The sequence below is a fragment of the Staurois parvus genome, unplaced genomic scaffold (assembly GCF_062004578.1).
Source record: "Staurois parvus isolate SC_StPar_1 unplaced genomic scaffold, SC_StPar_1.0 ptg000668l, whole genome shotgun sequence".
In the NCBI taxonomy this organism is placed as follows: Eukaryota; Metazoa; Chordata; class Amphibia; order Anura; family Ranidae; genus Staurois; species Staurois parvus.
In genome coordinates this window covers 7,335,571-7,357,272 of record NW_028318464.1, presented here as the reverse complement: position 1 = coordinate 7,357,272, position 21,702 = coordinate 7,335,571, and the positions used below count along the sequence as shown (strand labels likewise).

At 39.8% G+C, this 21,702-nt stretch overlaps 1 protein-coding gene across 3 annotated transcripts in view; it reads left to right on the top strand.

Annotated features, from left to right (window-relative positions):
• The first annotated feature begins 1,489 nt into the window (after nucleotides 1-1,489).
• DHX34 (DExH-box helicase 34) overlaps nucleotides 1,490-21,702 on the top strand; it is a 28,974-nt gene continuing 8,761 nt past the window's right edge. The window contains exons 1-15 of one of the 3 annotated variants that reach the window (XM_089652005.1): nucleotides 1,490-1,530; nucleotides 4,055-4,217; nucleotides 4,443-5,143; nucleotides 6,115-6,426; nucleotides 6,503-6,757; nucleotides 9,218-9,320; nucleotides 10,827-11,044; nucleotides 12,525-12,699; nucleotides 12,955-13,148; nucleotides 14,922-15,023; nucleotides 16,462-16,695; nucleotides 17,252-17,425; nucleotides 17,749-17,860; nucleotides 21,014-21,123; nucleotides 21,372-21,641. In XM_089652005.1, the coding sequence (XP_089508131.1) occupies nucleotides 4,460-5,143; nucleotides 6,115-6,426; nucleotides 6,503-6,757; nucleotides 9,218-9,320; nucleotides 10,827-11,044; nucleotides 12,525-12,699; nucleotides 12,955-13,148; nucleotides 14,922-15,023; nucleotides 16,462-16,695; nucleotides 17,252-17,425; nucleotides 17,749-17,860; nucleotides 21,014-21,123; nucleotides 21,372-21,641 (2,943 nt within the window). In that variant the 5' untranslated portion in view covers nucleotides 1,490-1,530; nucleotides 4,055-4,217; nucleotides 4,443-4,459. Of the gene's footprint in view, nucleotides 1,531-4,054; nucleotides 4,218-4,437; nucleotides 5,144-6,114; nucleotides 6,427-6,502; nucleotides 6,758-9,217; nucleotides 9,321-10,826; nucleotides 11,045-12,524; nucleotides 12,700-12,954; nucleotides 13,149-14,921; nucleotides 15,024-16,461; nucleotides 16,696-17,251; nucleotides 17,426-17,748; nucleotides 17,861-21,013; nucleotides 21,124-21,371; nucleotides 21,642-21,702 lie in introns of all 3 variants that reach the window. The other 2 variants (XM_089652003.1, XM_089652004.1) reach the window with 2 other exon arrangements.

Genomic DNA, 21,702 nt, shown 5'->3' with positions numbered 1-21,702 from the left:
CCATCCATTGTATACTAGTGCCTAGCTGTGAATGGTCACAGCTAATCACATGCACATGTCATGTGATTAGCTGTGACCAAATCACAGCTAAGCACAAAAAAAAAAGAAAAAAAAAAAAAAGCTGAATGAATCGATTTCATTCAGGTAAATGCTTGCTTATAGCAAAGTAATTCTTTGCTATAAGCAAATTGTGTAAAAGAAAAAAAAAAAAATACTGATCACTTCCCCAAAGTAGTACAATGTTACTATGGTAACATTGTACTATTTTGGTCATAGTAAAATATGAAAAAAAATCTTAAAAAAAATGTAATAAAAAATTAAATATAATAAAAAAAAATATATATATATATATTTTTTTCATACTGTCAGCAGTCAGTGTCCCTGTTCACCGCCATGCCAGTTATATGATGATGCTGTACTGCACTGGTGACAGTATGTAAAAAAAAAAAATAGTGAAAATAATTTTTTTCATTTTTTCATTTTCCGAGAAATTATGACAAAAAAATACAACTTCAGAAAACGCGCCATGCCTCTTATGAAGTACGTCGGACTGTCTACTCTGCAAAAAGGGGTCATTTGGGGGATATCTGTACTGTTCTGACATTCTTGGACCTCAAGAAATTAGATTGGCTGTCAGTACTTCAGGATTGATCAATATTCAGATCTATACCATAGTTTGTGAACTCTATAACTTTCCTAAAAACTAAAAAATACATCCTAATTTGGGTTATTTTCACCAAAGACATGTAGCAGAATACATCTCGGCCTAAATTTATGAAGAACAATTATTTATTTGTAAACTTTTATAACAGAAACAAAGAAAAATGTTTTTTTTCAAAACTTTTGGTCTTTTTTTGTTAATTTAGCAAAAAATAAAAACCCCAGCGGTGATTAAATACCACCAAAAGAAAGCTCTAGTTGTGTGAAGAAAATTATAACATTTTAGTTTGGGTACAGTGTTGTATGACCGCGCAATTGTCATTCAAAGTGTGAGAGCGCTGAAACCTGAAAAATGGCCTGGGCAGGAAGGTGTAAAATTGCACGGTATTGAAACGGTTAAACACCACCAAAAGAAAGCTCTATTGTGTGGAAGAAAGGATAAACATTGCATGACCGCGCACATGCAACTGTCATTCAAAGTGCGACAGGAAGCGGGTGAAAGTGCCCGGTATTGAGGTGGTCAAAATGTGTTCTGCTGCTTCCTGAGCTCCTGCTTTTCTATGCCCAGCCCCCCAATTTCCTTACAGTGGGTCCTTAGAATTACTTCAAGCTAGCCATCCATAACACTGCTGCCTACAACAACGAGCAATAACCATTAGAAACGAGTACATCTCGTGTCACCACAAGCAGCAACTCCTCAGGCTGACCCTCGCTGATCACATGTAAACAGTCCAGTCATGTGACGCGCTAAACTACAACACACCCCTTTTCGGATTACCGGTTTGCGGAAATGACTTCACGATCCAAGCCTCACTTCGGCTCACTGCTGGTGGAACGCAAACCCGGAAGTTTCTGCCTCCATGTGACCAGGTAAGTGTATGGATGGGTTAGCTGCTCTCCTGTGACTTTCTGTGCTATTTGTTGCTATATCCTCCACGTTATAGTTGTACCTAGCGTTACAGACACGTATTGTCAGAAGAACACCTGTGCTGTGTCACTGTGATCCCTTAGGACTCCCTTGTGAAGGTTTGCTGATGAGCTGGTATCTGTAAGCTGCACTTGTCATTTGTAGAATTCTGTGTGCAGGGAACTGTGGGAACGAGCTGGTAAGCAGAGGTGAGCTTGGGTGTGTTAGGGCTTGGACCCCAGTAAGCTGTCACCTGTATGGGCCAATTATCTGTGGCTGGGGCATTCCCTGCCATGTAGCCACATATATTCATGCTCCTTGTATGCATGCAGTTGTGGGAAGGGGGATGCCGTGGTTGCAGATGATTGGCACATACAGGTGACAACTCTCTGGCGGGCTCGCTCACGTGGGTTCAGATACACATCCTCACACATCCAAGCTCACCACTACCAGTAAGTGTCAGTGACATGGGTAGTGTTGTGAAAAGTGTTCCAATAACCGTATGAAGTCATTATTATTATTATTATTTCAGGTACTTATATAGCGCCATCATTTTTCACAGCATTTTACATATATATTGTGCATTCACATCAGTCCCTAACCCCCAAGGGGCATACAATCTAAGGTCCCTAACTTACATTCATATATACACATATACTAGAACCAATTTAGACAGGAGCCAAGTCACCTACCAGCATGTCTTTGGAGTGTGGAAGGAAATCGGAGTACCCGGAGGAAACCCACACAGGCACAGGGAGAACATGCAAACTCCAGGCAGGTATTGCCGTGGCTGGGATTCAAACCAACGGTCATTACATGGAAAAAGATGGCAAAAATGACATAATTCACATATAAAGTCTCATTTACTTGGGGGGATAACATCCCTGGGCAGGGCCAAGTTTTACCAACACAAGAATGCAAAGGTTTTGCATTTTTTTCCCATGCAGGCAGATTCTTTGTTGTCTATTGTAAGCTCGAAAGAGCAGGGCCCTCGAACCCCTCATGTATTGTATTGTATTGGTTTTGTTCTGTCACATGTTCTGTCCCCCTTTGTAATGTACAGCGCTGAGTGAACTATTGGCGCTTTATAAATACTGTATAATAATAATAATAATATTGGGACACAGCAGCTGCACAGACATAGCCACTGCTCCCAGTGTTACATAGTTTGACTAAAAAAAGACAAAAGTCCATCTAGTTAAACTATAAAAAAAGTTATAATCCTATACCCACAGTTGATCCAGAGGAAGGCAAAAAAAAACCCAGCAAAAGCATAATCCAATTTGCTCCTGCAGGGGAAAAAAATCCTTCCTTATCCCCTGAGAGGTAATTGGATATTCCTTGGATCAAGTTTACCTATAAATGTTAGTATCCAGTTATATTCTGTGTATCTAGGAAAAAATCCAGGCCTTTTTTAAAGCAATCCACTGAGCTAGCCAGAATCAACTCTTGAGGGAGTCTATTCCACATTTTCACAGCTTTTACTGTGAAGAAACCTTTCTGTATTTGGAGATTAAATCTCTTTTCCTCCCGACATAAAGAGTACCCTCTTGTCCTCTGTGATGACCTCAGTGTGAATAACTCTACACTGAGTTCACTATATGAACCACTGATGTATTTATAGGATGTGTCTTTCATGTGGGTGCATGGCCCTGAACATGCCCAGGGTGAATTTGGGGACATGCACCCACATATACATCATGTTGGGACACAACTGCTGTGTCCCAATAGACATGGATAGGACTACCCACATGGGGATGCACAGAACACCTATTCATCCCAATGCTGGTAAAACATGGCACAGCATGGATGTAATCGTCCTGTGTTAACAAGGCCTAAACAAGTACATACACATGACAGAAGAGGAAAGTTCTGTCCAGATGAGCGTGCCATCTCAATGTTTAATGTCTTGCCAATGGATGAGCTATAATATTTGGATTAACATAACACCAGTTCACATAGTACTCATACAAACCTTAAAGTAGAACCAAAGACAATTTTTTTTTAAATTTTGGATAAAGTTCAGAAGGGTTGTAACTTTTGTCAGTTTTTTGCCATTTGTTTATCATTTGGAAGCTTTCCCTTTACTTCCTGTCCTATTGCTACAACAAGAAGTGGTGAAATTCCTTTTTGTTGCCATTGGAGGATTGCCCCTCTATTCCTATTCTGGTGACAACTCATAATTTGGGATTTTCTTTCATTTTCATTCTCAGTGATAATGATTTGCATGGAGGAGCCCTTGAAATACCTTTCAGGTCTCAGGGAACCTCTGCAAATAATACTATATCTATTTCTTACAAAACGTTAGTATGGTGATCAATGGGAAGAATTTTGCCTTGCTCATAGCTAAAAAGATTATAGGTCACAGTGTATAAGATGAAATAACACACTCCAATGGTTCTCAAAGTTAGCAAAGTTTCCTTTACTGTTTTTTATAGTCTCTCGTTTTGTGTTTTTTCATTAACAAAATTCAAAATCTCTTGCTAGACAATGGCAATGCTCAAGGAACTACTAGCAACCTCTGGGGGAACCCTGGCTGAGAAAAACTGGTTTAGGAGTTAATATACCAATTAACCTTGTGTTTCCTTGGTGAAACGTTGACTGGAAAATCTTCAGTGAGCAGTAGAGTGCGGCATTTGAAAATTGAGAGGTGGGTCTTAATCTTGACCAGGGCTGAAGTTGGTGACCTATGTACAGCTTGGCTCAAAAATCCAAGAGGACTCCAAAGAGACACAAGGATTTATTTGAACAATTACACAACTATTTGAAAATATCATAAGGCACTGATTTAGGTGCTCCATGACATTATAAACAACTTAGGCCAGTTTTACAAGAAGTTATTGTCTAAATATTTTCTTGTTATTTTAAAGTTTAGATCCACGAATCTGTAGAATGGAAAGAGAGGGAAGCAGCAATCACTGGGACTGGAACAATCCTGAAACACGTAGACGTCTGGAAGACCTGTTCTTTGATGAGCGTAGTTACATCAAATCTAAGTCAGAAGAAAGCAAAGAGTTTTGGGTATTTTTTGAACGTTTTCAACGATTTCAAGTTCTTCAGAAGCAAAAAACAAGAAGAAGTGACGTGGGAGAGGAAGAAGGGCATAAAAAGAAACTTGCTGACCTTCCAAAGGAATATGATCCAAGATATCGCATTAACATGTCCATTATTTTAAGCAGAGAGGCTGAGAGAGCTCTTCATGGTCATCAGAAGAAAGGTCATAAATCCAGGAACTATGAAGATATACCCATAGACAAATTGACTGAATTCAAAAAAGCCATCCTGCACTATTTGGACTTTAACCAGAGACAAAGTTTTGGGAAGTTGACTAAGCTTCGGAAAGAAAGGTCAAGCTTGCCTATCTTTCAATACAAAGATAAAATTGTGCAGATGGTGAGGGACCATCAGGTTGTGGTGGTAGCGGGGGACACTGGATGTGGAAAGTCCACACAGGTTCCTCAATACCTACTTGCAGCTGGGTTTGGACACATTGCATGTACTCAGCCTCGTAGGATTGCCTGTATTTCATTAGCAAAGCGAGTTGGATTTGAGAGCCTTAACCAGTATGGATCAAAGGTGAGATTCCATTTTTAAGGAAACCAATTATGTATCTAATACAGAATGTTATTTTTGGCAATTTATTGAAGCTAAAATTCAGGCAGTCAGCTAATTACTCTGCTTATCCATTCTTGGTTTTTACACAGATCAGCCACACAGCACAGTCCTGTTTGGTTGACCATAATTATGGTTTTTCTTTGCTGCTGTTAAGTAACTGCTACAAGTCTTGTCCCTCCCCCAGCCTGTGACTTGACAGTGAAAGGAAAAGTAGCAGACTGATGAGCTGATCCATGTCACTCTGCTCCCTCCTACTGTCAGCATGCCCTTAACTGAAGCACAATTTGCTTCTTGTGTTTCGATCTAGCCCGATCTATGCTATACTGGGGACTGCAAGATAATGATAAAAAGTTGAGTAAATGATGTAGCAAAATTCAGGTACCTACACTGCTTCAATGTAAAATAAGATGTATTAAATTGGTTATAAAGTCAGAACTTTTTTTTTTTTTTTACCTTAATGCATTTCCTGCATTAAGGTAAAAAAAAATCCCACTTCTTCCCCCACCTTCCCTTTTCACTAAACGCATACCTGCCTTCTCTCACACCCCAGCACTGTCCCGGCTGTAGCCCTTTTCTGTTTTTTACTGAAATCATGGGTTACACTGAGAACAGCAGTGTTTCTCTAGGAAGCACATAGCATAGCTCGGGAGTCTGCATAGACTCCCCCTCAGCTCACATCTTGCTATGGGGGCACTCAAAAGAAGGATCAGAGAGCGCTGGCAGGGGACCTCCAAAGAAGAGGTAAGGGACCGCTCTGTGCAATATCAATCCACAGAGAAGGTAAGTATAACACATTTTTTATTTTAATTAAAAATAAGCTTTAATATCACTTTAATATAAAGAGAGCTTCATTAATTTGTGTTTTAATATTTGAGTAGAGCTTGGCTTTAACTTGCTGCTTGTAATAAGTTTTCTTGACTCTTCTCTGTTAGGTTGGGTACCAAATTCGCTTTGAGAGCAGCCGTTCTCCAGCCACAAAGATTGTATTTCTTACAGAAGGTTTATTACTACGTCAGATCCAGAGAGATTCTGACATCCCTCAATACCAGGTTCTTATTGTCGATGAAGTTCATGAGAGACATCTACACAGTGACTTTCTGCTGGGAGTCTTGCGACGGCTGCTTCCTCAGAGGCCTGATCTGAAAGTCATTCTTATGTCTGCCACAATAAACATCAAACTCTTCTCTGAATATTTTGACCAGGCCCCAGTTCTGCAGGTTCCAGGAAGACTTTTCCCTATACAGGTAGTGGCTTTATTGGTTCTTCTGCTCAGTCAACATAATAGGTTTACACTAAATTTTAACAGATATTCTATTTCAGGTAATTTATCAGCCGATTCCTCAGGAAGAAGCTGTGTCAAAATCAGAGAAACTAGACCCCAGGCCTTATCTTCGTGTGGTACAAGCCATCGATCACAAATACCCCACAGATGAACGTGGTGACCTCCTTATCTTCCTGAGTGGGGTGACTGAGATTAGCACAGTGCAAGAGGCAATACAGGTTTATGCCACCCACACCCAACGCTGGATTGTGCTTCCTCTGCACAGCACTTTGTCAATTGCAGAGCAAGATAAGGTGGGACTATTAAAATGCCCATTCTCTTAACTTTTTACAAATCATTGTCTTAATGCTGCTAGATTAATGTGTTTGGTTTGGGGTCAAATTATCAGTATTAGAGCTATACATATCAAGACAGATTATGTCATACAGCACGCCATGCTTTTTGCATTTGACCATGTGCTTGGTGCAGTCCAATGTACAACTTAATTGTCTTTCCCAGCCAGTCAATATTTGAGTTGAAACTGGTGTCCTGAAAAATTGGGAACGGTAAAGACACGGGCAGCAGGGCTGCATATAGGGGGCTGCTGGGATGGGCTTTGCCCCCCTAGATTACAGTGGTGCCTCCCCTCAGGACCAGTGACACATCATCGTGTGTAGGGCACAGTGTGCCCTGTCACACACTGCACACAGATTAATCCATAACTTGTCAGCTGCGCAGCAGCATCTCCCTGTCACTGCTGGAGTTTCAGGCTGGGAGCTGGGGGCGGGTGCAATGTGCTGTGTCAATCCTATTACTCAATATCTCACACCAATCCTGTCGGCGAGATAGAGCGAGAGACAGGGTAGTCAGTGCACAGTACAGTGTGCTGAATAGATAGGACGGAGCAGGCCGCACCTGCCCCGCCTCCCATCCTATTCCTGCTATGCGTGAGAAATGCTGGTCTAATACATGTGCTTTTCATTGAAGCAACATGGAGATGTAGGGAGCTAAGAGAGGAGAGGATAAAATGCTAGTGTGCAGACATTATACCCCATTTTTACTGCACCCCCAGATCAGACAGGCTAGATCCGGCCCTGATGGGCGGATAAACTAGGAAAGTATTAGCTAGTACCTTTCTTATGAAATGAAGAAGTCCAACTATGGGAAAGGTGGGGAACAGTGTCTTGGAACTTTTTATGCATCCTATAGGAGTAGGGTTGATTTACTTAACCACTGTACAACCGCGCTATAGCCGAATGACAGCTACAGCGTTGTTCTCCAGTTCTAGGAGGGCGTTATATGATGTCCTCCCAGAATGTGCCCCTGCGCGCCCCCAGTGGAGCGCACCAAGCGCTGTCTGTGATCGCTGTGCTCTTTGGCCCCAAATGATTACATGACATGGTAAAAGGCCAGTCACAGCGACCTTTCACCACATGATCAGCTGTGTCCAGTGACACAGCTGATCACAAAGTAAATACAGTTGCCGTTTATCACAGCGTGAGGAAAGTACTGCCGATAACCGGCAAGTGTTACAGAAGACATCCGCACTGATAATCAGGGCACTGATTATCATTGCAGCCCCAAAAGTGCTGCCCATCAGTGGCCAGCAGTGCTGCCCAAGGGTGCCACCAGTCAGTGCCACCAATCTGCCATGAGTCAGTGCCGCCAGTCAGTGCTGCTTATTATTGCCTATCATTGCTGCCTATCAGTGCCCATCAGTGCTGCATATCAGTGCAGCATCATCAATGCCTCCTCTTCAATGCCCATCTGTGCTGCCTATCAGTGCAGCAATGCACATCAGTGAAGGAGAAATATTTTATAATAGGAACAAAGAAAACCTTTTTTTTTCAAAATGTTTGCAAAACCCAGTGGCAATTAAAGACCACCAAAAGAAAGTTCTATTTGTGTGAAAAAAATGGGTACAGTGTTGCATGACCGCGCAATTGTCATTCAAAGTGAAACAGCGCTGAAAGCTGAAAATTGGCCTGGGCAGGAAGGGGGTAAAAGTGCCCAGTAGGCAAGTTGTTAAGACAAATAGGCTGTTTACTTTGCAAGAGAATTTTCCCCGGAGTTTAGTGAATATGGTAAAAATTCACTTTGCAAAAAAAAAAAATACCCAACCACATGCAAGGGAAATAAAAGCAACACTTTTGTTTGTATATGATTGGATAATATAAATCAACAGAGCTTCATCTCATTTTATAAACTCTGGAGAAAATTTGCTTGAAAATCGCAATTTTCTTTGCAAAGTGAAATCTACCTGCCTTTGGTAAATCAACCCCAGCGTGCTACAAGTTTTTATTAATATTAACACTAATTTTGTGTTGGAACTTTGCCTGTCAGAACGGACAAAGATTCGGCCATAAAAGTAGGGTGTTAGAGGCTGCTAAAGGTTTTAGTTTTAGGTGCTTATATTTTATATTGCAGCATTTGTTTTATGTCTCTTTAAAGCTGTATTCTTTTTTTGCAAATCTATTTGCAAAAAAAAGGGGAGGCGGTGGGGTCGCTGGTAATGCAACACATAGTGAGTTTTTCCATAAAGCTGATGTTTAGCTTAAAAAATCCCTACATCTTTATTCAGCTTTGGGTCTTCAGGCAGAACTGCAGTACAGATAATCCAGTGGAGACACATCCCCCTTCTTCCGGCATTGTGAAAAGTTCATTTTAATTGAATACACTGCTTGGAACGTGATTTGTAAGGGATGAGAATATGAAAATATAGTATCATTGTTTTTAATGCAAGTTCTTTGTTCTTGAATTTATCCTACCCACAGGTTTTTGACTTGACTCCTCCAGGAGTCAGAAAATGTATAATCTCCACTAACATTGCCGAGACCTCTGTCACCATAGATGGAGTAAGATTTGTTCTAGACTCCGGTAAGTAGTTATGGGGTAAATGTTTACGGTAGGGGTGTTTTTTACATTTGGTATTTGAACCTGTGCAGAGTAGACTGTTCTTTGGAAATTCAATGTGGTTCACTTCATTTACATGCTATATGTATATATTTTTGACTGCATGTCTATTGGATCAAAGGTGTCCTGCAAATGATGTCCACACAATGGTAAAACTGAACTATGATCACAAGAGTGTGCACAATTAACATAAATTTTATTAAAAATATATATTTTTTTATTAATTACAAGATTGCAAATGCTAAAAGACACTTAAAGTGTCATTAAACCCCAAAAAGTTTTTATCTGTCATTGGCTCTAAAATGAATTGCTTTTTCCGTGTGCTCAATATTTCTTCCATTGCTATATTCCTAGGTAGTAAATACCTCGTTGATTCTGTTATTTCTCTCTACTACTTTATTCAGTGAGGCAACATTGATCCAGTCAATCTACGTATTTAGTGTTGCGCATGCTTCAGTTTTCCCCCAGGGAGGAAGCTGTGCTCAGCTCTTAACCTGAGAGTAATATGAACACATCCCCAGTATCCCTTTAAATGCACTTGTTTCTCACTGTTCGTCGCTGGGCGTTGAAGATGTTGGCTGCAAGATCTGTTCAGAAGCAGGTCTAACACAGTGTAATCATGCAACTGATCAGCAAACTGTACAGCTAAAGTCAACCACCCAGTAGCCAACAGGGAAGACCATGCAAGTCTAAAGAGATCCTGGGGATGTGTTCTTTCATTCTCAGAGCATCACCACACACTAATTCACAAACTAATACCCACCTGAGTCTCAAGATAGCGAGGTGTGGAAGTACATGAACTTCATCATGTGATCGCAAGATGAAAGGCCAAAAAAGGTATTTGAACTTATTGAAATTATGTGATTTATAGCCACTTATTGATAAGGTTTTGGGCAATGCTTATATGCAATAAGTAGTTCCATTGGGTGTACATACAGTTTAAAGTTAAAGTCCACCCTTGATGTAAGAGGAAAAAAAAAGCAAATGTAGCAACATTGATTGTATGATCAATGTGCTTTTACTCATTTTTTTTGCAATGAAGTTTGCAGAGCATTGCACCCGTGATCAGTGTGTCGTGGCTACAATGCACAGGTTCTTGCAATATTTTCAGCCCAGCACAGAAAATGATCTCTCTCATGCTCTACATAGTTTCCCTACCTTGGTGGCAGATGAGACATGTGGTCATTGTTTATAAACACTGATGGATTTGGATGACACTAATTTTTGCAAACTTGTCCTCCTGAATTGATCAGAAAGTGGTATCACACTACTGGATGATCTGTACTTGATGAGTACTTTTTTGGCTTTATTTGTGCTGCTTTTGCAAAAGATAATAATCACCATGTACAGGCAGCAGCATTTCCTTGTCAGGAGAGCTTTTTTCAAAACATAGCATTCTTAGTTTAATAACTAGATCTTTTTTGTCCCCTGATATATTGTTGGCTACAACTGGTACTTTTGGTATTGTAGGAAAAGTGAAGGAGATGAGTTTTGATCCCAAGGCTAAGATGCAGCGACTACAGGAATTCTGGATTAGCCGTGCCAGTGCTGAGCAGAGAAAAGGACGAGCAGGCAGAACTGGTCCTGGTGTGTGTTACCGTCTGTATGCAGAATCGGATTATGATGCCTTTGCGGCATATCCTGTGCCAGAGATCCAGCGTGTGGCCTTGGATGCTCTTGTACTTCAGGTGTCTTTTGAATTATTCAGTATGTCTTTAATGAGCTAGTGACTGCTATTAAAGAGCATGTGCAGGCCGATCTATAAAACACTTCTAAAGCTGAACTTAAGACCAATACTTAAAGAAGCACTGTCTAACCTATTTATGTATTCTTTAACCCCTTTACGCTTAAGTGTATAACAAATCTTAATGCCATACATATCATCACAACTACTTTGTACATCCAGGTGGATTATACCTTATTTTTGGGCTTTTATTTGGTGGTAAATGGTAATGGGTATCTCCTGATTTTTTTTTTTTTATTATCAAAGGAAAACTGGCCCATAATAGTAAAAAAAAAGAAATCTTTTTTTTTAATTTAGCTCTGTGTCTCTTGTTACTACCATAACCTACCACCAAAGAACCCAAAATACATTTTCCAGCTCTTGACAATCGCAGCAATACCATATATGTATGTTATCTGTTGTTTGTACCCACAGTACAGCTCAGAAACAATAGTGCGCATTTTTTTTTTTTTTACCTAAAACACACTGACACTAACTGAAACTGATACCGATTTAAAAAAAAAAAAAATCCGGACCTTTGACCCTGACCTTGACCCAAAAGCTAACCCGGGCACTGAACTAGATCAGACCTTGATCTAGGTATTTTTTCTTTATTCTTTCTTTTATTTTTTAATATTTATTTATTTAACAATCAGGTTTTTTTTTCCTCTATGCAAGGAGAGAGAGAGAGATACAATGTATCTCTCTCCTCCATTCATAGAGAAAAAAAAAAGGGGGACAATGTCTAAGCTTTAGTTGTTTATTGATTCCCGACTTGGACTGTTATTTGGATTCTGATCCTCTCTGCCCTTATTAACTGCCTAGTTTTCTGATTATGTTTGCTGCCAATTCTAATCTTTTACCTGATGCAACTACAACTCTACTTCATAACTGATGCCACTCCTAATCCTGTCTGTAGTCTCAGCTGTCACAGGCAAACTGTCTCACCTAGGTGCTCTGGTGTTGACCAGGCACTGCATCCTGTTGTCTGTCCTTAGACAACTATTGGCATATTAGCTTTTTGCCTGCATTGTTCACTAATCTCCACAACCAGTCCCTGCTTTGTTGGCACCAGTCCTTGACTTATACTCCATGCCCTACTTCATCTGCACTGATCATTGACCTGCAGCTTAGCCCCTGCTTTGTTTGTATTGCTCCATGATCTTTACATCAGCCCATGTGCTCACTGTCTCTGAACACAAGACTTCTGTTTGTTCTCTGCGCTGAACATCTATTATTATTATTATACAGTATTTATATAGCGCCAAAAGGTTTGCTCAGCGCTGTACATTGTAGTGAGGGACAGTACATGAGACAATACAGTAACAAAACAATACACGAGGGGTTCGAGGGTACTCCTATTATCAGTTTTCTTATATGTGTTTTATTTGTTGATATATCCAGTTGGTTAGAGTTGTAACACATCTTCGCTGTGATATTTTCAGATGAAAAGCATGGGCCTGGGAGATCCCCGTATTTTTCCATTTATTGAGCAGCCTCCTATGTCAAGTATAGAGACAGCCATTCTGTACTTGAAAGACCAAGGCGCATTGGATGTTTATGAGGAGCTCACACCGATTGGTAACCTGCTGGCAAAGCTTCCGGTGGATGTAGTTATTGGTAATAATGGCATTTGATAAAAACTATTTTTGTATCTTTATTGTGAATCTGAAGTCTTCCACTATATAATGGTTTGTTAATAAAAAATATGAATGTGAAAAGTTCAGTAGTGCATATAATTCAGTCAGAGATCCTCTTTGCTTGGCCTAACTGATTTTAATTAATCTTATTTGGTTGCTATGGGTTAATGAACTTTGAATGTCATCCTTGCTCTAACATATTACATAATTGTTATTATCTAATATTGCCCTGCAGGAAAGATGCTTATCCTGGGTTCACTGTTCAGCCTTGTGGAACCAGTTCTGACTATAGCAGCAGCCCTTAGTGTACAGTCTCCATTTCTACGAAATGCAACCAACAATCCAGAATGCACCACAGCCAGGAAACCCTTAGAGAGTGATCATGGAGATCCATTCACTTTGCTCAATGTCTTCAATGAGTGGCTCCAGGTGACTGAGTGCAATATAAAAACATTATAACTATACATGTGTAATAACATTGTAGTTGTGCAGTTCTGATTTAAAAGACTTTGTTTCCAATCACATTTAAAAATGTACCTTCCTAACATGGAAACAATATCAGTAGATTGCTAATAGTTAGTTAAGTGCTTTTTATTACTCCTTGTGCTCATGTCAATATATTTCTGTGTTGGAAATGATTGTTTTTCAGCTCTGGAGGGAGAATGAATGGTGTTGGCTTCTGAGGAGAAAATTATGACCGCTTTCTTTCTTCTGAATTTGATTTCAGGAAAATAGTAGAAGGGACAAAGTTTGGCACAAGATCAATGGACACAGAATTACAAAACTCCCGAGTCGCAACAGTATTTCATTATTTTGTGCCAAAACTTGACTGATTGTTGAAAAAGAAATAGCTTAAAAGGGATGCAGCATTGAATGCCAAAGCATTACTAAACCCAATAAAATAATAAATATGTAATATATAGCAGCATACATGTACTTAGATGTGGTGGCTGCATTAGCTTTTTTTTTTTTAAAAGCTAAGATATTTTTTAGCAAGTACAGAAATATTTGTTGATGCGCCTGAAATGCAGTGTCTTTGTCACGTTCTGTGAGCTGGCCTGGGAAAAAAAATGTTCTTTCATTTATGTAAACTTCTAATTTCCCATTTCTTAGTCCAAGGAATGGAGAAGACCAAAGGCAGACATAAGCCTAGCTTGCAATCATTGCTACCTTCACAAAGTAGAGGAAGACAAAAAGAATGAAAAAAGAAAACCAATGCAGCCACCTCATTTAAGGACTGTTAAAGCAGTATTAAACCCAAAACCAAAAATTCAATATATTGCAGCTTACCAATTAGATGTGGTGGCTGTATTCATTTTTCTTTTTATAGGCTTTTTTCTCCCCTGTTTTCCCCTAGTGATTTGGCCAGTAACACACCTGTATTAGAGGGCCTCCACTCTTGATGAAGGGGCATGGGGCACCTTTGGAGAAGGAAAGTGCTAGTTTATTTTTGGTTCAAGGAGTTTGTTGATAAATACTTTACATGGTGTTAATTACATATGATTTTTATTCTGAAGACATTTTGAAAATCAAATTGCAGAGCCCATATTAAATAAGTAAATAACACACTGCTTTCCATCTGCTTTTGAGTTACAAAAACGTTAGCATGGGAATTTACCAGTCAATGGTATGTTGCCCCCTAGGAATGTGATAGTTTTCTGATTTCATTGGACTAAAATGTTAAAACTGGGGTGAAAATTGAATTGGAAATGCATTTTTTTCTGGTATCAAGATGGATGTACTTGACCTCCACTGCAATTTTAATAATTAGATGCTTGAAGCTATTGGTGGCAGATTTCCTCTGATCTTCCAAACGTGTGACAGTTTCAGTAACTGAAAGCTGATGGAAAGCTCCTTAAACCCGCAGATGTAGTAGAGATGAGTGGCTGAACCAGCCACTAGCCCATAGTATGGAAGTAAGAAGGTGAAACAACACAGCTTCTAGTCTTTAACATTTTCTCAGTGCAGTAACCATTAAAAAAACAATTATTGTTTCTTTCAATATGTTTCTCTGCATTACCTTTACTGTATGTGCTAGACACTGTCCAAATATTTTTTTTTTTTTAGAGAAAACCAGATTTGTTTTTGATGCCTTTTAAAATGTGTTTCCCAGTATAGTTCAAATGTTTGTATTTTGGCTTTATAAAATACAAATAGGCTTAGGAACCTACTGAGGAATATTTTTGAAATGTTTTGCACCAGATCAAGTCAAATCGTGGCAGTAACTCCAGAAAGTGGTGTAGAAGGCGGGGGCTGGAGGAGCAAAGGTTATATGAGATGACAAACCTGCGGCGTCAGTTTAAGGTAAGTGATGCCTTTTCTCGTAATGTTTCCTTGTTGATTGGTGAGGGTGGAGACAAACAGATTTATGTAATTAGACCATTCAAATATGTAGTAATAATGTTTTAGTGCAGTAAACCATAGCAACTTACCAGCTCTTACCTTTTATCAGTATAGAATTAGTTAGTACAGGTGTGTTGGATTGTTGGAGTGTTGGATTTGTCATTCCATTTTTACTGATTACGTTTGCTTTATTAAAGCAAATTTTGCACTTTATGCAAATTCTTATGTTTAATGCGCTAATTTCCCCCTTGATGAAACCCTGTATAAAAGTTTAAGAAAACCTGTAGGGGGGGAAAGTTAGATATTATAGTCGCCTTTTTTCCGACTTCTCTAGTGCATCATCAAAGTCCTCCTCCTGTCATCGAGAATTGGGGAATGGGGACCACTTCAAATCTCTTGAGAAGACTCTGCAGCACAGTGCTGGGAACACGGTTTCAATGAGATTTTGGCTACTCTACAATCCCTAGATCTTGCCAGAAGGGTGATGATATCACCCTCCTCTAGATGCCCCGGGCAGAAGCTGGGGCAAGGACAAGTATATTATCTAACGTTTTTTCCCCCTAAAAGTGTGTTTTTTTTTTTTTTTTTTTAAAGGATAAGTTCACCTTTGTGAACATGTTACACCCATATTTAGGGTGTAACATTTACATGTTTAGCATCTCCCTGTGTCAGTGGGCCAGGGATCTTCACCTGCTGTCATAATTCAAAAAGAATATGGCTGTGTGGGGGTCAGCCCACACAGCCGCATCATTCATGCAGAGTTCTGTGAATGAAAGAACTGCAGGTAATATCATCCATGCAGCTGGCAGTTTGTAGTTCTTAATGAAGCATGAGGGCGCTAATGAGCACTTTGGTAGTTCATTGATCTTCCTGTCATTCAGTAACTGCCTGCTTGTATTGTAGGTATGGGCAGACAGCTACACACAGTCTGCAGGAGTCTGACACTGCACCTGCAATCTGCTGATCATGGGTGCAGTGATGTATAGGCTCCTAAAAATAAATAAATAAATTCACTTTTTTTTACCTGCAAAAAAAGTGGGCATTTATTATTTATTTATTTTTTTAAGGTGAACTTTCTTTAAATTTGTATTCAGTGTTTCAGCAAGGAAAGAAGGGGGCACACATAAAAAGATGTCATTGCTATTTAGGTGCAAGGTCTGCTTTAGTATAGCCTGAATGGATGGCCATATAACATACTCTGGTACTAAATTGTAGAAGACTTTTTTTTCTTTTCTAATTTTATGAAGTCTGATGCCTGCATGTAAGGTGTAACTTGAACTATCTGCAGGTTCCTTAACAATCATTGTAACCCTCTCCATACTGTTTTGTGACTGTATTTGTGAGTTTCCTCAAATGTCCTGAAGTAATATTTATCCCTTGGGTTAATTTCTTTCTCTAGGAGTTACTAAAGGACCATGGAATGCTGCAGGAGAGTGAAACCCGAACAGTTGACCGATACAGGCGTCAGCGGCAACACAAGGAACGCAAGGAGCTTCACCAGCTGAAGAGGGAGCATGAGCGCACAGAGAAACGCAAACGCAAAGTGCTTAAATTGCAGGATGAGGAATTGGGAACCTCCAGTGATGAGGACAAAAAATCTAGTAAAGAAAGGAACAATTCTGTAGATATCCAGGCAAGTAATCAATCTAGCTTTCACTCAGCATAGGTCTGTTAGTCATTTTCTTATACTTAACTATAGCAACTACTATGAGGGTTTGCATTAGGCTCCATTCACACTTGTGCAACTTCAAAATTGTGCGAATTTCATTGTGACTTTACATTGCGGCTTGATTCAACTTTGACACGACTTTGACCAAGTATGATTGTTTGTTGCAAAGTTGAACACAAGTTGCATGTATATCATTCAGGTGCGACTTTCATGCAACTTTGGAGGGTTTACATTGAAGGCTATGGCCCTCAAGTCACTTGAAAGTTGGACCAGAGTAGTGCAGCAACTACTTTCAAGTTGCTGTGACTTGAAGTTGCACATATATTAATGGTACTTATTGGGAAACATGGGATGCGACTTGTCATGCAACTTTGGACCCCAAAGTCTCATAACAAGTTGCACAAGTGTGAATGGGCTCTTAATGCAAATCATGATACATTACCTTCCTAATGTTCTTGTATCCATGAGAGCTTCGCTGTTTATTTCTTGTTGGCACTGGAAACTTAATATCATGTTGCAGGATGTGAAGTTTAAATTAAGACACAATGTGGATGAGCTGCGAGAACTGTCTGGTGCTGGAGAGGAGCTGTCAAGCAGACAACTTTCCTTGCTCAAGCTTATCGTGTGCCATGGACTGTACCCGCAACTGGCACTACCAGATAGCTTTAACAGCTGCCGAAAGGACTCTGACCAGGTGAGTGCTGTTGTATTTTTTTTCTTTTACTTAAAATGAATGTCCAGCCAAAACTTTTTTTTTTTTGCTAGTTTTGGATTTAGTGGGAAGGGTTAGAACTCGTTTGAGGATTTTATTGCTATCTGGAGCATCTTTGTTAGCGGACATCTCTCTAGAGGAAATATCTCCAACAAAGCCCTGGATAGCATTAAAAACCCCGTTCTAGCATATTTTATCTCCGTTTTTTGAAGTAAAAAAAATAGTTAAAAACTTCTGGATTTACATAAATTTTAGGATGCCTTTTGAAACTTTCAAAATTATTTTTGCTCAATCTTTGTATATAGGTCTTCCACACAAAAAGCAAGCAGGGGATTGTCCTCCACCCAACATCTGTCTTCTCCAGTAATCCAGAGCTCCTTCAAGTAGACGAGGACCAAGAGGAAGTCAATGTGAATGGTATTTTTATTTATTGTAACGTCATCTTCTATGACCTGGTACAACTAATTGTTCAAAAATATAGGATAACGTAAAACAACTTAACCAGTTCCTGCCCAGCCTATAGTAAAATGATGACTGAACAGGACTTTCGTCAATCCAGGTGGATGTCATATGACGTCCACCCGGATCATCGTCTTGTGCACGCCCGTGGGGCTACACTGCAGAGAAATCTGTCATCAGTACCATTTGACTACTGTGACCAATTACAGCAGGTCACATGACAATTGTAAACAATGGATGGCTTCCTTTAATGCCATCCATTGTATACAATTGTGTTGCTAGCTGTGATTGGTCACAGTGATCATATGGTACAGATTGGGCCAATCACAGCCCATCTGTGTCATGTGATTAGCTGTGGCTAATCACAGCTAATAATAAAAAAACAAACACATCAATTTTATTTAGTAAAATGCTTGAAATAAAATACTGATCAATTTACTATGGTAACATTATTTTACTCTGGTCACAGTGTGTTTAAAAAAAAAAAAAAATTATAAAAAATAAAATACGTTTATTTTCTGTACTATCACCAGTCAGTGTCCCTGATCACCTCCACACCAGTTATATGATGAGGCTGTACTGCACTGGTGACAGTATGTAAAGAAAAAAAAAATGATGGCAAAGTACAAGTTAAAAAAACTCCCCATGCTAAATAGACTGTCTACCTTCCAAAAAGGGGTAATTTGTACTGTCCTGACATTTTAGGGCCTCAAGAAATGAGATCGGCCGCCAGTACATCAGGATTAATTGATTTTCAGATATATATCCCATAGTTTGTGGACTCTATATCTTTCCAACAGACTAAATAATATACACTGATTTGGGTTATTTTCACCAAAGAAATGTAGCAGTATACATTTTGGTCCAAATATATGAAGAAAGCTTGTTTAAATTTGTAAAACAGAAACAAAGACTTTTTTTTTTCTTCAGAAATTTCTGTCTTTTTTTGTGTATTAGGAAAAATTTAAAAATCCAGTGGTGATCAAATACCACCATAGGAAAGCTCTAGTTGTATAAACAGACTGATAATAATCTAGTTGGGGTACAGTCTTGGGTTATGAGTAGGCACTGAAATCGTGTGAAACCGGTCAACCACTTCCTTGTATCCTGTGTACTGCCATCTAGACTAAAGACATTTTATCTTCGGTATCACTTTGCGGAGTGAGGCCATCCTTCCTTTTCTTTACAGTTCAGCACGGTGGCAAGCTGGGCTGGTACATGTCAGTGGAATAGGCATTGGGACTGGTCACTTCACTTACCTAAGCCGTGTTTCTTCATGTTTATGTCTGGGTACAGTGTTGCATGACCGCGCAATTTTCATTCAGAGTGTGAGAGCACTGAAAGCTGAAAATTGGCCTGGGCAGAAAGGGGGTAAAAGTGCCCTGCATTGAAGTGGTTAAAGTGCTACTAAATCCTGGGTGTTTTTTTTTATTTTTTAACTTTAACACATTCTTTGCATTAAAGTGAAAGCTCTCTAGAGCCTGTCTGTGCAAACACCCTACCCTTCCCCCATCCTTCCCCAAACACTTACCTGTGGTTTGTTGTCACCACTGCTTGTCCCCATGATTTGTGCCGCTTCCCTGATTTTCTAGGCTCTAGAGGCAGGTTCTCCTCTCAGTCGAATTGCTGGGAGAAGGAAGTCGCTAGGGGCATGGCTTGGTGGGCATTATGTGTGTCTATGGATGCACAAAGCACTGGCTAATGGGTGGCTAACAGCTTTGGGACTTTGCACTCAGGAGGTAAAAAGAGACAGTTTGAAAAAAAGAAAATTCATCATACATTGTAAATTTGGATCCCCCCTCCAAAAAAAAGTTGAAGACTTTAATATCACTTTAATTCAATAAAGGAAATTGTTATGGATAACAGCGGATTCACACGTTTGGTTTGAAGCTCAGGATACACAGTTAATTGACACAGTAGTTCTTCAGCGGTTCAGTTCAGGTTTACATCAGATTCGGGTCAGTATTTTGTCCTGTTCGCAACTGATAACATGCGGTTTAGAAATTGTTCCCATAGAAGTCAACAGCTTGTAATCGCACCTGAACTGGACTGCACAGCTCAGAAATCAGACAGGACTCTTTTCAGTCTGCACTGAATCCGTTTTTATTAAAAGTGACCTTGTAGTGATAGGATCACCCTGAGAGGTTAAAAAAAAAGAAGATGATATATTAGCAAAGAGGGTCCCAATCTAGAGACACAAACAGAAAGGTACGAGAACAAGTAAGTGATGCTTTGTGCCTCCTCAGATACCGAAGGAAAAAATAGTAGTGGCTTAGTAACAGAGAAAACTGTATTGGTCCAAATGATATATGTTGGTCCTAAAGATAAAATGAACTATGTAAGCTGTAACCACAAAAAAGCAGTTAGAAGGCAAGGAAGTAGTTACTGGTATTGCCTGTGGTCTCCCTGCAGCTGGTTTTCTCCTTACTGACTTAATATGATTTGTTGTGCATTGCATCTTTGTGTGGAAGTGGCTATCTTGGTAGAGGCAGGGCTGTTGCTTCCTCATGTCAAAGCTTAAGTAAGAACAATAGTGAGCAGTACAGTAGTGGCATCGCCAAATTTTACTCTGAATCTCCTGAGGTGAACAGTCAGAGGCAGAAGTGTGTTAAATTTCACACATGCGGAGGACCCATGTTTGCTCAGCACTCTCAACATTGTAGAATGCCCTGCATTTTTCTCAATGTCAAGAAGTACAGTGATTGCGTTTGGTGGGGATTGTGATGTCTTTGTCCGTCCTCTCCACCTTGTCCAATCAGGGAACACCTTGTATTTATTGAAAAAAACACAAGGTGTTCTATGGATGTACAGAGCAAGCAATCCCCCTGTGGTCATTGTACAGTGGGGCAGCTGCTTGCATAGAACCGTAGCAGGATCTGGATGACTGCAGCTAGCACTATAGTAGCACCAACTACTACAGTAGTTTACAGCTTCCTAGCAACTCATCAGGTATGTGAGATATGCATATTTACATTGTGCCAAGCTGGACCATTGCAAGACCAAAAATTGTGGAGTTCAGCTTTAAATAAAGAATTATATAAAAAAAATGTTTGTTTCCTGCAAGCACAATGGTAAAATTTTAACTAGTTTCATGTTTTCATTGATCTACAGATTCAAAGAATCGGGGGCTGAGCAGTAAGCACCAGATTGTAGGATTTGTGTCACTACTAGAGACCAACAAACCTTATTTGGTGAATTGTGTGAGACTGCCAGCTTTGCAGGTAAGTTGCCTATTACTCAGAATGCAAACAGAGAACTTCATTGATTTTCTATCTCCATAATACATTATCAATCTTTAACAGTAAAGCACTGTCCAAGGGATCACAGCTATCTGCTGCTTACTTGTCTACTTGAGTATTGGAGTTATTTATTAGGGAAGGATAGAGAAGCGGTAGGGTATTGAGTGCATAAACCAAGTGACAAGTGGATAGATACAGCTGTCATTGTATCTTCATTGTCTATGTGGTAGGGTCTTCTACTTTTGGCTCGTTCCTTGGACACCAACACTGACTGCTGCCGCATTGTGTGTGATGGCTGGATAGAAATGAACATGGAAGATCCTGAAAATACCCTGCATCTTATTTCTGAGGCTGTAAAAGTGCGTCTGGCGTGGGAAAAGGTATTGCGCTCCAGGCTTGAAAAATCGAACAGACGTGATTTTGATGAAGATGACAAGCGTCGATGGAGGCGAGAGATTGATGGCTTAGGGCAGCGTCTGGTTGACTATGTGCGCTCAGAGGTAGGTCAGGTACTACTATAAGATGTATTTCAGGTGCAGGGGTGGCCTTATATGTCTTACT